General features: G+C 48.1%; 5 protein-coding genes across 5 annotated transcripts; 3 read left to right on the plus strand and 2 right to left on the minus strand.

Moving 5' to 3' along the window:
- Positions 1-708: 708 nt before the first annotated feature.
- Positions 709-1,120, plus strand: T069G_06380 (uncharacterized protein; the record flags this gene model as incomplete). The annotated part of the gene is made up of 2 exons (XM_056173590.1): positions 709-983; positions 1,066-1,120. 2 exons carry the CDS (start codon positions 709-711, stop codon positions 1,118-1,120), a joined length of 330 nt encoding a protein of 109 aa, XP_056027169.1.
- Positions 1,121-1,378: 258 nt separating this feature from the next.
- T069G_06381 (uncharacterized protein) lies at positions 1,379-2,783 on the minus strand (the record flags this gene model as incomplete). Its single annotated transcript, XM_056173591.1, has 3 exons — positions 1,379-2,405; positions 2,465-2,695; positions 2,752-2,783. The coding sequence occupies 3 exons, from the start codon at positions 2,781-2,783 to the stop codon at positions 1,379-1,381; spliced, it is 1,290 nt and encodes a 429-aa protein (XP_056027170.1).
- Positions 2,784-3,434: 651 nt separating this feature from the next.
- On the minus strand, positions 3,435-5,214 carry T069G_06382 (amino acid permease domain-containing protein; the record flags this gene model as incomplete). Its single annotated transcript, XM_056173592.1, has 4 exons — positions 3,435-4,041; positions 4,100-4,658; positions 4,717-4,976; positions 5,036-5,214. 4 exons carry the CDS (start codon positions 5,212-5,214, stop codon positions 3,435-3,437), a joined length of 1,605 nt encoding a protein of 534 aa, XP_056027171.1.
- Positions 5,215-8,023: 2,809 nt separating this feature from the next.
- Positions 8,024-9,583, plus strand: T069G_06383 (major facilitator superfamily domain-containing protein; the record flags this gene model as incomplete). Its single annotated transcript, XM_056173593.1, has 4 exons — positions 8,024-8,190; positions 8,284-8,957; positions 9,003-9,163; positions 9,248-9,583. 4 exons carry the CDS (start codon positions 8,024-8,026, stop codon positions 9,581-9,583), a joined length of 1,338 nt encoding a protein of 445 aa, XP_056027172.1.
- Positions 9,584-10,854: 1,271 nt separating this feature from the next.
- Positions 10,855-13,687, plus strand: T069G_06384 (uncharacterized protein; the record flags this gene model as incomplete). Its single annotated transcript, XM_056173594.1, has 4 exons — positions 10,855-11,690; positions 11,761-12,847; positions 12,989-13,385; positions 13,485-13,687. 4 exons carry the CDS (start codon positions 10,855-10,857, stop codon positions 13,685-13,687), a joined length of 2,523 nt encoding a protein of 840 aa, XP_056027173.1.
- Positions 13,688-14,094: the final 407 nt, after the last annotated feature.

The raw sequence follows: 14,094 nt of genomic DNA on the forward strand, positions 1-14,094 counted from the left end.
TGGGCACATAGTCATGTTTTTGAGTGTCAACCTATACGGAACTTATCATGTGTATCCTCCGTGCCTGGATGGTAATGCTTGATGTAATGAACACAACGGGATAGGAGTCTGCAAATGAAAGGCCAAGACTATCACGAGTGTCAATATACACTACGAGCAACATCGACAGATCAGCTTCAAACCCAATTAGAACCGTGAAATATTTTTGTGGCAATGTGTTAATTACCCTTTCGATTGTATCACACATCTCCATTTAGTTGAGTAAGGCCCGATGAAATGCGCAACTTTGAGCTCCACGAATCGAGCAGCGAAAGATTAATGTAATATGAATGTATCACGACGTACGGCAAGGCGCAACTTTTGGCTCAGCATCCATAGCCTGACTAGAATAGAAGAATCAAGCTTCTACACAACACCAATCTCATATCACGACGTGACGAGTTTCTTGTTGTTAGCGTCGCCTCCTTATGTAAGTGAGCCAGCCTAGAGAGCCGATGTGTGTTGCATCCGCCCAAGTTAGGGTGAAGTCAGATCTTCCCGGGTAGCGTGATTGAATCGGCGGGGTACTGCTGAGGAATTTCTCGACATCGAATTGCGATTATCATCTTTTAAAGCCATATGAGCATCTTGAGAATTGATTGGGTATCCTTGAAAAGCTTTTATTAAATCATAAACACGAAATCTGTCTGACCCGCCATTAATTACGCCATGGCAACAATCTTCAAGCTCATATTTTATGTTCCGGAGACCCATATCGAAGTCTGCAAAGCAGCCATCTTTGCGGCTGGAGCTGGTCGCTACCCAAACAGCTCTTACACAGAGTGCTGCTGGACAGCCCTGGGCACCGGTCAGTTTCGCCCGGTCGCTGGGGCGAATCCGCATATCGGGCAGCTGGATAAGCTTGAAACTGTCCCCGAAGTACGAGTTGAGGCGCCCTGTGTGGGCCAGGATGTGACAAAGAAGGCTGTGGAAGCGTTAAAGAAGTATGTGTATCCGACAGTGCTAAAATAAACATCTTTATTCTATCAATACCGAGTTCAGTTTATCTAATATGATTGCTTCTAGGGCCCACCCGTATGAGGAACCGGCATATGAAGTGTATAGACTTGAAGATTTCTAGGCAGCAAATATTATAATCATTGCTATTGACTTTTCGTATCATTCCCTTCTCAGATCTGGCAATTTTAATGACTCTGTATAACCCAGAATGTGACATCTTGGAACTGAGAGATGATAAGTATTCATGATTGATGATTTAGAGGAGATTTGCATCGACTATGGCAAAGGCATTCCGTTGCATAGGTACTCCAGTGATATTAATACAGCTTCCAAGCTCCACCTCAGTACAGCCTCTTTCCTCTCCCCGACCGAAGAGATTTTATTCGGGATTAGCATACACCGTGTAAAGCTCCCACGTTTTAGGTTCTGGTTTATCCAAACTTGTTATGAACCCCAGGTTGCCCGCATTCCAGAACCAATCGGGGTGCTCCTTGCTCCGGTATCTGTTTGTCCCACGCGCAAATTGAATGGCCATTTTGTGGAATCTCCATCGATTCCGGACATTCGGGAGGTCTTTTTTCACACAGGTCAGCATATAATGCCGCCAGTCAATATCGGCTTGCCTTGATGACGACGTGTCGGTGAGGATTTTTGAGACCCAGCTGTTGTCGCTCCAGTCTGCTGGTGTAAAAGGTAGCATCCAGCCAAAGTTGCGCATGGCACGTAAAAAGAAGTTTTGCCGTTTGTGAATGATTTCATCATAGAACCAACGGTCCACTTGAGCCAATGAGAGAAGACTTTGCGCGGCAATAATGGCAGATGGGGCTTCGAATGCTTCTCGAAGGGGGCCTTTCCCGTTAGCCCCTTCTCCCTCGATTCTCTTATTTTGCTTCAATTCTTCTTTAATGACATCTGTGGGTATTTCGACAATGTAGTTGAGAATGATGTCGAACAACTCCGTAGTGTCGAAAACCTTTCGGTATTTTAATGATGAGGCTTTCACTCCGCTTGATTGCAAGGCCTGTGGTGTTGGGAGACGAGTCGGCCTTGACAATAACCATTTTGTATCCTCCATGCTCTCTGGATCGTACCACCTTGTTTGTGGAAGGTCAGGCTGGTCTAACGGTGGCCATTGGCGCGTTATAGCATATTCAAAACTCTGCCCGCTTCTCTCTTGCATGTCATAGTAGTTAACGCAATACAGAAGCCCATTTAGTTCGCCACCGTACATCCGATAGCACGAATTCTCTTTGTAGACCGACTCCCAGAGCTCACGGGGGTTGATGCCGGTATGGCGACAGAGAAAAGACAGACACATGGGATGGATCAAAAGAAATAAGTCAGAGCCCAAATGTAGTTTATCTTTGACACCTTTAATGGTAACATCTCCATACGACCCGACTGTGCTGTAACGGAAATGGGTAAGCGAAAGATGTCGCACAGCTGTTGTGAAGTAGAAACTCACCAGAGTGCAGTGACAAAAGTTTCGGGCGAGTTTGGCGTCACACTGACGCCCAGATCCCAAGACTCACCATCCCGATCCGATATGGTCACAATCTGATCCAGCGGTTGTGATGGAACTGGGTATCCAGGGTCATTGAACCACTCTCCATCTCCTGGTGGCCATTTGTCAACAGCGACACCGTCAGTTAGAAACCGAAGCCAGCCACGCCGTGCATTATCCAATGGACCAGAGCTGATCACCTCAGTTAGTAACAAGAACTAGCGTTGACGATGCGGGGTATGTCTTACCAGAAGCAACAGAATGAGTCCCAGCAACCCATTTCGCTCAAGTCTGTTAATTGGGATGGCAGGCGGAGGGCATTTGATGGAAGCGGCTCAATTGTTGGAGCTTGATGAAGCAATTCTGGTTACATATTATCCAGCACGCTGCGTCGTGCTGGGGCGGTGAAGTGGAATGAATCGGCGTCAGCTTACTGTGTACGTAACGTGTATTAAGCAGTTGCCACTTCATGCTACGAAGCTACCTCTATACAGTATAAGAACTGCTTAGATGTACGGACATTTGGGGCTCCATGCCTGTATCTGGATGGCGCTAATGTTTTGCAGCACTTCTGCCCTGCAACGCGTTGTACCGGCCTATGTCAGCTCTGCCATCTTGTGGAGTTGAAAAGCCTACATAGTTGTCTGAAAGCCAGTTTGGACGCTCTCTCACTAGGTCGCTAAAGAGCTCTTTATATTCAATGCATACTTGCTGATGCTAACTCTGTAAAGTTGTTTGAATAATACACAATAAGCGAGCGTAGACAATTGATATGAGAAAGTAAGAAGATACATCAACAGTTGATTCTAATAAAATTTCATTTCATGTTTCGAGTTCGCTATGCATACTTCAACGCCTTACATAAAGTAGTGATGCCAGTATCTAAATCAGGAATCATTTGTTGCAATAGATGAGCGACGCCAACCAACTCTCAAGCTTCTTGAGCCTTTTTAGAAACGCGGTGGTAAACAATCACGTTTGTTCCATCTTTAAGAGGCTCGTTGTGCGGCACCAACTTGTATCCTCCCAACTTGGGGGCTGCTACCCACCAGACAAGCCAGTAGACAACAGACGCTGCCAAAATTGATATGCCCACAACAGCATAAAGCCAATATGGGAGGCTGGTATCACCCTTTCCTCCCGGAGGTCTCAAAAATGGAGCCACAAGCTGGAAGGCTTGTCCAAGCATGAAGAATGCCGCGACGGGCAACCACACTTTGAATGGTCGCGGCGCCTTGGGCTCTTTCCAGCGGAGATAAAAGAGGCCCGAGACTACAAGAAAGTTCATAACTGCGCTCGGGTATCCTTCTACGTCGAGGATGAAGTTGTAGGCGTCTCCGAATGGTATAGCAACAATGACGATGAACGAAGGGATGAAATGCAAGATCAAGCCTGCAGACGGGGAACCGAACGGCCATGATGAAGCCCAGAATCGTGGAAAGGGGATAACGCCTTCCTTTGCGAGCTCTTGGTTCACTCGAGATTGCGCAAAGGTCACGGTCATTACATTTCCGTATGCTGAAAGAGCCACAAGAACACTAGAGAGTAGTTAGCAAACCGAGATGACTGAATATTGATAAGAGATTCGAAACTGACCTAAGTGCCCTCTGGGCAGCTCGCCCGAACACTTTTTTCATAAAGAATGAGGCGACTGTGGTTCCGCTTGCTGCGATTTCTGCAGGCGTTGCGGCAGAAAAGTACGCCACGTTTGCGAGGATATACAGAATCCCACAAGTCGAGAGACCCAGTGGACCAGCAATCTTGATAGTTCGGACGGGATTCTTTATTTCATTCATCACGTACATTGCGTTGCTCCAGCCTGTGTAGGAATTCAGCACCTTGAACAGCGCTGTTGCATATGGGTTGCCGGACTTGGCGGACCCAGCGAAAGCATCGTGAAAGCTTGCATGAGGGTCAGGCACTCGAGAAACACCGCCCCCAAGGACCACCCATCCCGTAATGACAATAAACAGGAGAAGGATAAGTTTCAGAATGGTAAAAAAGTTCATTCCGTGAACTCCAAGTTTTGGGACGAATGTATGGATCAGAGTTACGGAGATGATGACTCCAATGGCAATGCCTCGTTCTGCCCATTCTGTGACTGTTGTATTGGCTGCCACCAAAATATTTGATGCAAAAACGATGCAACCAGAAGCTGTATTTCCAGTTAGTCCTTATTCGTCATCTCTCGTGTGTTTATAAGCTTGGCTTACCGGTGAAGCCAAGTGCAATCGCTTGAACCGCAAAGACTGTGGTGATTAACATTTTCGGCCGACGATATGCTGCTTCGAGATATACTTTCTCGCCGCCGCTTCGAGGAATCATGCATGCAAACTCGAGCCAGACGCAGAGTCCCGACACAGACAGCAAGAGCCCCAGCACCCATAACATCATCGAGGCACCCAATGATCCGACGCCATTGACGATTGAGGAGGGGGTAGAGAATATTCCGGTACCGATGATTCGTCCGATGCTATCGTCATATCATTCATTAGCTTTTGTGTAACGTCTAGGACTATAGAAGATTCCTACATCAGAGAGGTTGTGCTGAAGATGCCCAGATGGCGCCCTAGTCCTCCCGTAAGATACTGGTCGAACTGCAATCCTCCAACCTCCTCCTTGAATTCATTTTCGGAGACGTGCGTTCCATTGTCGGTGGCGCCGAATACTGCTTCACCTTTCGAATGAGTTGGTGAATCGATGGCAGCCATGTTTGCTCTCGTGCTCGATGCGCCAGCGGAAGGGAGAGGAACGCGATTTCGAATCAGAGAAAAAATACCGTTGCTGTGCCCATTTTATGATAACCAGATACGCCCTGCATTATCGTGCATGTAGTGTCTCACGGACCTGCCGAGATGGTGTGGTTGCACACCAACCGCGGTCAAATTGCGTGATTGCCATAAGAGGCTGCCTGGACAGAAGAACGGTTACATTTCTACGATTCGTCCCACTCTCTAGGTAAAATCGATGCTGATATTATGGAGAACTTCTGTTGATAGCATACAGGGTACAGATCTGACTATCTATTCTTTTCGACCAAGATAGAACAGGGTTGTTAGGTCAAGCAGTTGCGCGAGAGTTGATGGCGAGCACATCATTGAGGCCAAAGCTCTGGTCTAGAGTTAACGCGCCAATCAATGCTAATAGAGCCCCTTGCTGATGGAGGCAAAATGGCCCATGCTGAGTTGCATTGGACATGTTCGAATGCAGGTAATACGCTAATCTTCTACACGTATCGGTCTGAATACGGCATAATATACCGCACAGAACTTTGAATACACGCGCAACTGACATGATCCCACCCAGAAAGGGAATGTTGCAACAATCTCATTTGTCGACAATGGTCGTCAGCACAGCTGTCAATCATGCCACATAGCCTTGCATCGCGAACGATATTAGATGTGAACCAACCACGGATCCTCATCCATGACGATTGCAGCAAATGCCAAGCTGCTGAGAGTTGGACAATGCAGGAACCAAGCACACGCTACTGTATTCAGTCGCCATTGTGAACTGCTTCTATGGAGACCGCATGGGCAGCATTTGGCATCTAACCCTAGGGCGTTAGCGGACGATCCTCTAGCTGTCTTTGGTGCAGAAAGCTGCGAGACCAACCGAACGAGACAGCTTAGACACTCTTGGCATCGAGCCATGATCTGATTAAATCCGGAGATTAATTAATTTGAGCGATTTGCGATGAATAATCATATAAAGGTACCGATTTCTTGTACTGTCTATCGAACCTTTGATGAGTTCTATGATGAAAGAGTTGCTGTGTTATCCATTTGTTTCACAGGGAAGCCACTTGCTCGGTTTGTGACAATTGGCCTCGCTTTCATAACAGCTAGGTCTACACGTATCAAATTTCTCGTGCACTTTGCGATTCAATGTTGTCTCAAAGAGATGATGTTTCCAGATATGAAACATCATGGCTAAGAGGGGTTGTAAGTAAGCCAGCACTGGGACCCAACAGTGCCGCCTCACATCTTGTAAAACCGTCGTCCAGCACTGCCATCGTTATTTCACGCTCAATGCTCCTGCAATGTTGATGCGTCTTCCCAATGGTAAATTTCCCTGACGATATGAACGTCATAGGAATGGAATATTCGACAAAGCAGGTCTATGCCCTTTTAGCTACAGTTAACCCGCTTCATCCAGAATATCCCCATAGGCCGTATACATCGGTATCGTTCAGGAACAAAGGTCGATAGCTGTTTAGACGAGCTAACTACCATCTTATAGAAACAAACTACAGCTGGAGAACAGAGTGCGAAAGGTCCCTACATATTATAACAGAGGGCTGCATCTGGAGCTCAGATCGGAGCTAATTGTCCGTGGAAATTGCCGATTGTAACCCACATAGTTTCGGCTTTGCAACCGAATGTTTAGTAAACAGTAAGGGTTCTAGAAGGATATCCGTTGGGAAATTTAGCAGCATGAATTCCCAGCTGTGGTACTCCGTATATTTGAAGGCGTTTCATGCAATATGTAGTATGATCGTTTTTTTTTTTTGTTGAACACACTGCCCATGATTTCTATCCTGCAATTGGCCACGGATTGTACTAGTGAATGTCTCGCTCACGATTTCGATAGGATTGATATACTGCATGTATGTATTGGAGCCCCCGATATCCGTAGATATCCGTAGATCGCCCTGATTTCGGCATGAGACTTTTGCGCGGTCGGCGAATAGGGTTCGGCAGCCCCAAGGACACTCGTAAGTGTCCGTCAGTCACTTTGAGAGCATTAGTTTCAAGTAAAGAGAGAATGCCAAATATTAGATGGCCTAGTGGAATTCTACACGGGAAGAAATGGGAATTGATATGACAAAGCCGAGGTAAATCGTACGCAGGGGTGGCCAGAATGGTTGCGATATCCGGAGTACTTGGCTGTTAGTAGAGAGACGTGCATGGGACGGACATGGTGGATAATTAGGCTTGGAGAAAACCATCATTATCGAGCATAGAAATGTTATACTTCCTCTCCTACGTTTATATCGGTTCCGTCGCCATACGTGCCGAGCCGAGTCTTCCTATGACATCTTCACCTACCGAAACTAGCGTCACCGACAACCGACGCCCTGCGGTGACACCAACCGGCGGATTCAAGACTCCACATATAAGAGTCATCCGAGGAATAGAATAGCAGATGTGCCCCCTGGTAGATCGTTTAAGATCGGCTCTAATCTGTATTCGCACGGAGCTATAAACCCCGGAATCGGCTTTAACACTGGAACTCGCTGTAAAATTGATGAAAGCTTAGCATCTCCGCGGAGAGAAATCTGATAAGATGGATAAAAGGCTTGATAGATGGGATCCGGATTTCTTCGCCGTACGGAATTAAGCCGCAGCTAGTTTCTGAGTCATGATTAGCAGAGCTCCGGTTCAGTTCTCATTTCAATCCTATAAATACTCCCGCCAGGCCCCTTATACATCACTCGGCACTTACAGAGATTTGTTTTACCCTCAATCTGGGTATACAAGTACGCACGCATTAGTATCTCTTTAATAATTTGAGAATATGTCGTCGACCTTGACAGAGACGGTGGCTGATTCGGCCTCGTCTCATGGCCGTTTCGCTCAAGACGACATCTCTTTGACTCAACGCAGCAGGCATGCGACATCAGAAGCAGAAGAAGAAGCAGCAACACCGCCCGCAGAACCCTCCGCGACCAAAAGTTCGAATCGGTATGCTTCTTGATAGTCAGCTTGTCTATGCGGTTTCGGTTACGACAGCCCCCTCCCTCTGTACCGAAAGTGTGCCCCTAACTCCTTCATTAGACAAACCATCATCATCACCATCGCCTCGTTCACGATTGTCTTCACGTGCTGCGGAATTAATTTTGCCTTTGGTATCTTCCAGGCAGTTTTCGAGACCCTTTCGCAGCAGCCTGACACCCCCTTTACCGGAGCTTCGCCTGCCGACATTGACCTGATTGGCACTCTGTCCATATCTCTTATGACTATCGGAGCTCCTTTTGTCGTTGCGTGGTCCAAACGCTTCTCGCCGAAGTTGATCTCGCTCATCGGCTCAACCATATTCTCCGCTGCGCTTATTCTGGCAAGTTTTGGGAAATCCCTGTGGCATTTCGAAGTCACTCAAGGGGTTCTATTGGGCCTCGGAACTTGTATGAGTTATATGGTGGCCGTGACAATCGCCCCGACTTGGTTCACTACACGGCGCGGCCTTGGACTTGGGATAATCACCTCCGGCACTGGTATTGGGGGTCTCGTATGGGCACCAGCCCTGAAAGCGGCTGTCGATAGCATGGGTTATCGAAATGCTATGCGTCTTGCTGGAGGCATCGCCTTTGGGCTCAATGTCCTAGCTAGTGCCGCCATGGCATGGGAGCCTGAGGCAAAGGCTCGAATCGACATGGAGAACGCCGCAAGGACTAGCCGTATGGATGGAATTCTCAAAGTACCCATCGTCGATTGGCGCATCGCACGCACACGCAAGTTTGCGGCACAAGCACTGGCCTCCATCTTCCAATCTGCAGTTTACTATCTCCCACTCTTCTTCTTTGCCACCTATGCCAGGACTTTGGGATACAGTGATACAGCCGGTGCTAATTTTATCGCCCTTTCAAATGCCTGTAACGCAATTGGCAAGATAGCGATTGGTTATGCTGCCGATCATATGGGAAGATTGAATGCTCTGGTGATTACTACGATCATCAGTGCCATAGCAACTATTAGCTTCTGGCTGCCTTCGACTTTGTCCGACGATAAAACTACTTCACAGGGCTTATTCATCTCATTCACCATCCTATACGGCATTTTCGCAAGCGCCTACGTTGCCCTGTTCCCTGCGAGCCTGGTGGAACTATTTGGAGTCCATAACTTCGCCTCAGTCAACGGCGTGCTATATATGGTAAGGGGCTTAGCATCCCTTGTTGGAACTCCCGTCGGCGGTGTCTTGATCCGCAGCCATTCAACGGGCAGTCCAGCGAGGTCATATGAAGGCATGACGGTGCTTACCAGTGTCCTCCTCTTTGCCGCATCAATCTCGGTCATATGGGTGAGAATGGAAGCTATGATTGGCGTGGATGGGAAGCTTGTTAAGAAGTGGAAGATGTGAGAAGCATTCACGATGCGAGATCATGTGTGACTCGCATTTTCCGGTTGCTCCGGAATCCCCAAACCGAACCACGTGGTGGCAATTCAATGGCTGTAGATCCCACGGACAATACAAGTGGATATTGTGGGATGTTGTGGGCTTCATCAACTATGAGACCCGATAAAAAGACGTCAAAGGGCTTCAGGCAAGATAGATCGATGCAAGTTGCATCAAGATTGTATTCAGAGATGTAGATGAAGTCAGGATGGGGGCGCGAAGTGGAACTGCTTCGGGCCGAGGTTGGTTATCACAAACTCCACCAAGGAAATTGTGTACATCATTTCCAACGGCTCTTATGGCAGTTAATATACAAGAATCTTTTAAAGTATTTTGCTTCTCGCATTAAGGTTGAAACATTGCCTGTTTGGTACGCATGATTTCTTCTCTGGTACCTACATATAGCCGCGTGACAACTACCGAGACGTGGCTGGCTGGTTCCAATAGTATACGTGTATATATGCACACTACCTAGAACTGCTGATAATCTAAAGTCATGAGCCTTACTCGTACATGTGGAATCACTGGAAAGTCCCGAATATCATTCGTACTATCGTGAATATCACATGAAACTGACGCAAGACTACATCATGACCTCACTGCGACTTGAAGGGATCTTTTTCTGTGCAATCAGCAACAGGGATTTTAGGGGCACTGGCCAGTTTCCGGACTAGCCTGCTGCATCCCGGTGCAGTCAGCTTGCGAAGGGACGCCCGATCGTGCAGCAATTATTGACCCAAGATCCATCCTAATGAGTGAATGAATTGGCTGAAAGAATTACCAGTAGGCCTAAATTTGATAGATTTACATACATACCCTTGAACCCATTATAAAACCAAGCATTTAGGCGGGCTCACCGAGGCAAGTGCCGCGGCTGTTACCCAGTTTTGCGGAGAGCCCTCGTTGTGGCGTTTGAGCCCAGAACCGGCTTGGGTTTATGAGGTGGCAATTCAATTGCACATGCGAGGCAACACCACGTCACAAAGCCTTGCTAACCGCTTGTAAGACTCCCGGAGCTTGTTAGTGGCGGATCTACCGGATGGACAAGCTCTCACCACGGAGGCGCCCGGCAGCTGAGCTGCTGGACAATTGCCTACCTATATGCAGGTAAACCATCCTCCCTTCGTTCTTTTCTTTTGCTAGTTGTATTAAAATGCTCTCTTTAACGACAAGACATCAAGACGACCGAATATTGAGGCTGGTGCTCTCTCTTTGGGTGCCCAAGTGAATCCAAGATGCTTCTCAGTCGTACCCGATCGAACGCGGCCGGCCATGTCACCATTGAAGATGAAGCCAAGAAAGACTTGACAACAGGAAACGTCGGAAAAGATGGGAGATTCGAGCTTTGCTTCCACCAAGATGCCGGGAGCCTGGCAACATGGTGTAAGAACCTCCAGGAGACATCGAAACGAGTACAGACCGGCCCTTGCTCTACTCCTATATGTGCTGGTAGACGCAAGTCAACAGGCGGTTTCTGCCCGCCGCTGAATATCGCAATACACATCGTCGGCTCTCGCGGCGATGTTCAACCTTTTATCCCAATTGCACAAATCCTCTCCAAACCACCATATGGACATCGAGTGCGCATCTGTACGCATCCTGCTTTCAAAGAGTTCGTAGAGTCCCAAGGCGTCGAATTCTTCAGCATTGGCGGCGACCCCGAGGCGTTGATGTCGTACATGGTGAGGAATCCAGGCCTGGTTCCCAGCCGGAAAAGTGTCAGAGCAGGTGACATTGGAAAGAGAAGGGACGAGATGTGGGAGATTATCAATCGTGCTTGGCGAAGCTGTATCGAGGCTGGCGATGGAATGGGAGAACCCGTCAAAGCGACAGACGTGGAAAACGTTGAAGATCTCTTCCTTGCAGACGCCATCATCGCCAATCCACCCTCCCTCGCGCACATACATTGCGCTGAAAAGCTAGGAATACCGTTGCATATGGTCTTCACAATGCCTTTTTCGCCCACTAGCGCTTTCCCTCACCCTCTGGCTTCCATGAATTACAGCGGCGCGGATGCAAAAACGGCCAATTATCTTTCCTTTATCATGATGGAGCTGTTGATGTGGCAAGGGTTCGTCCACACCTCCTGTCTGTGCCCGGTATCCGTGTCATTCACTAACTCTGTTTCCGTTCACTTTTAGTCTTGGGGATTTGATAAACAAATTCCGCCGTCAGAAACTCGGACTCGATCCTATCAGCCTCATGTGGGGATTCCAACTTTTATCCAGACTCCGTGTGCCTTATACTTATCTCTGGCCTGAGTCACTGATACCGAAGCCGCCGGACTGGGGCTCACATATCGAAATTGCTGGATATTCGTTCTTAAAACTGGCCAACTCATACACCCCTCCACCTGAATTGACAGCTTTCCTAGAAAAGGGGCCAAAGCCTATATATATCGGATTTGGGTCCATTGTGGTTGAAGATCCGGATGCTCTTTCTGAGATGCTCTTCGAAGCTGTCGCTCTTGCAGGCGTTCGTGCCATCATCAGCAGAGGATGGAGTCGCGTAGGAGACAAGTGTAAGGTGCCGGAAGATATATACCTGATCGACAACTGTCCGCACGACTGGCTCTTCCAACACGTCTCGGCAGTAGTCCATCATGGAGGTGCCGGTACCACTGCTGCAGGCATCGCAGCCGGTCGGCCCACGGTCATTGTCCCTTTCTTTGGCGATCAGCCTTTCTGGGGGCAGATGATTGCGCGCTCCGGAGCTGGACCGGATCCAGTGCCATTCAAAGAGTTAACGGCAGAAATCTTGGCCGAGAGCATATCCTTTGCTTTGATGCCCGAAGTTCAAGAAGCCGCGCAACGGATGGCGGAAGATATTGCTGAAGAGAATGGTGCTGAGGACACAGCCAAAAGTTTTCAAGACCATCTTGGTATAGACGACTTCGAGTGTGAGATATGCCCAGGTCGGTTGGCCACGCATCGCCATAAGAAGACGAATACTCGCTTGAGTAGCTTTGCCGTTTCTTGTCTTATTGACAAGGGCCTCATACAGCCTCCGGAGCTTGAACTCATACGCCGCAAGAACTGGTACGTTGATGAAGGCGCTGAGCATCCCTTGGTTGGGTTTGCGGCTGCTTTCACCGGCCCCATGATGGACGCTGCTACAGCAACTTTCGATTATTCTCATGCTTTGAGATACCGGCCCAAGCACCCCAAATGGGAGGGTAGAAGGCACTCATTCATAGATCCATGGGGTGACAAGATTGCCAATGGTTCGGTAGCGAGCAACGGAACTTCCCCAAATCGTCGAATCAATCCCACCACTTTCAACACAAGAGAGATGGAGCTATACGCCCAAAAAGTAGCGAGAAAGTCGTTAAAGACAAACAATGCTGATATCGACACATTGATCCGACAGCCGTCCCTATACGATAAGCAAAAGGCTGCCTGGCACGCCCGAGAGAAAGGTCGAAATGGTCACCTCTTCTATCTCACACGGGCGACGGGTCGGTATGCCGCAGAGCTCACCAAAGTTGGCCTGAAAGTCCCTGTGGACTTCTTTTACAATATTGCAAATGGATTTCACAACTATCCGTCCTGTGGCTACGCTGGTGTTGAAGTTCGCCGTCGAGATCAGATTATTGATCTTGAAACCGGTGTTGTGGCGGCCGGAAAGGAGTTTACGCTTGGTTTATGGGAGGCGTTTAGCGGAATCGTTGTTTATCCCTATCAAAGTATCCACGAAGAAGGGGCTAAAGGGATCGGAAAGGGCTTATGGCGCGGCTCAAAGGGGTTCTTTTCCAATCTGGGTGCTTGTAAGTTCTCCCCTTGTTCCCTGTCCTGCCATGATGATGAAGCGTGTGTCGGAGCGCTCTCTCAAACCAAATTGATAAGAAAATCTGACCATTTTGTAGCTGCTTTCGGCCTGCCAGGTTATACACTCAAAGGGGTGGAAAAAGAACTGCAAAAGCATCATATCACCAAATACAAAGCCGAGATCATTCTGATCCGGCTACGCCAAGGCATTGAGGCTTTCCACAAATCCTCTCAATGTGAGAGAGATGAGGTCATTAAGCGGTGGAAGGCCCGCAGTTGTCCCCAGAAGCAGCAACCTTGAATCGTCTTCACTTCGGAACCCAATGATCCAACTCGATCCGCTATTTGCTGGAAAGGTTCCGTAGTGTAGCGGGATGTCCCGTCCTACTACAAAGTCCGTTCGGCTACTTCCGCACACTGTTTCTGGCGGTTTGACGGGCATGCTGTATGCTGCATGCTGTACTAACATTGAAAGGAGATGATGTCCCAACATCTCCACCAAAAGTCTTTCGGCGCGGCTTTTGTCTATGGTCCGTTCCGATATACGAGACGGCGGGCAGCCATTCACTATGGCTTCGGAGTTATCTTTTCACCATTGGGTCTTTCAGAATTGTCTAAATATTTGATGCAAATTACGGAGTATTGCTTAGCGCTATAAGATACCTGAATGTTATTGTTTCTCACTTTCTATTAAATACTGAAGACACT

Source organism: Trichoderma breve, chromosome 4 (genome assembly GCF_028502605.1).
Source record: "Trichoderma breve strain T069 chromosome 4, whole genome shotgun sequence".
Lineage (NCBI taxonomy): Eukaryota > Fungi > Ascomycota > Sordariomycetes > Hypocreales > Hypocreaceae > Trichoderma > Trichoderma breve.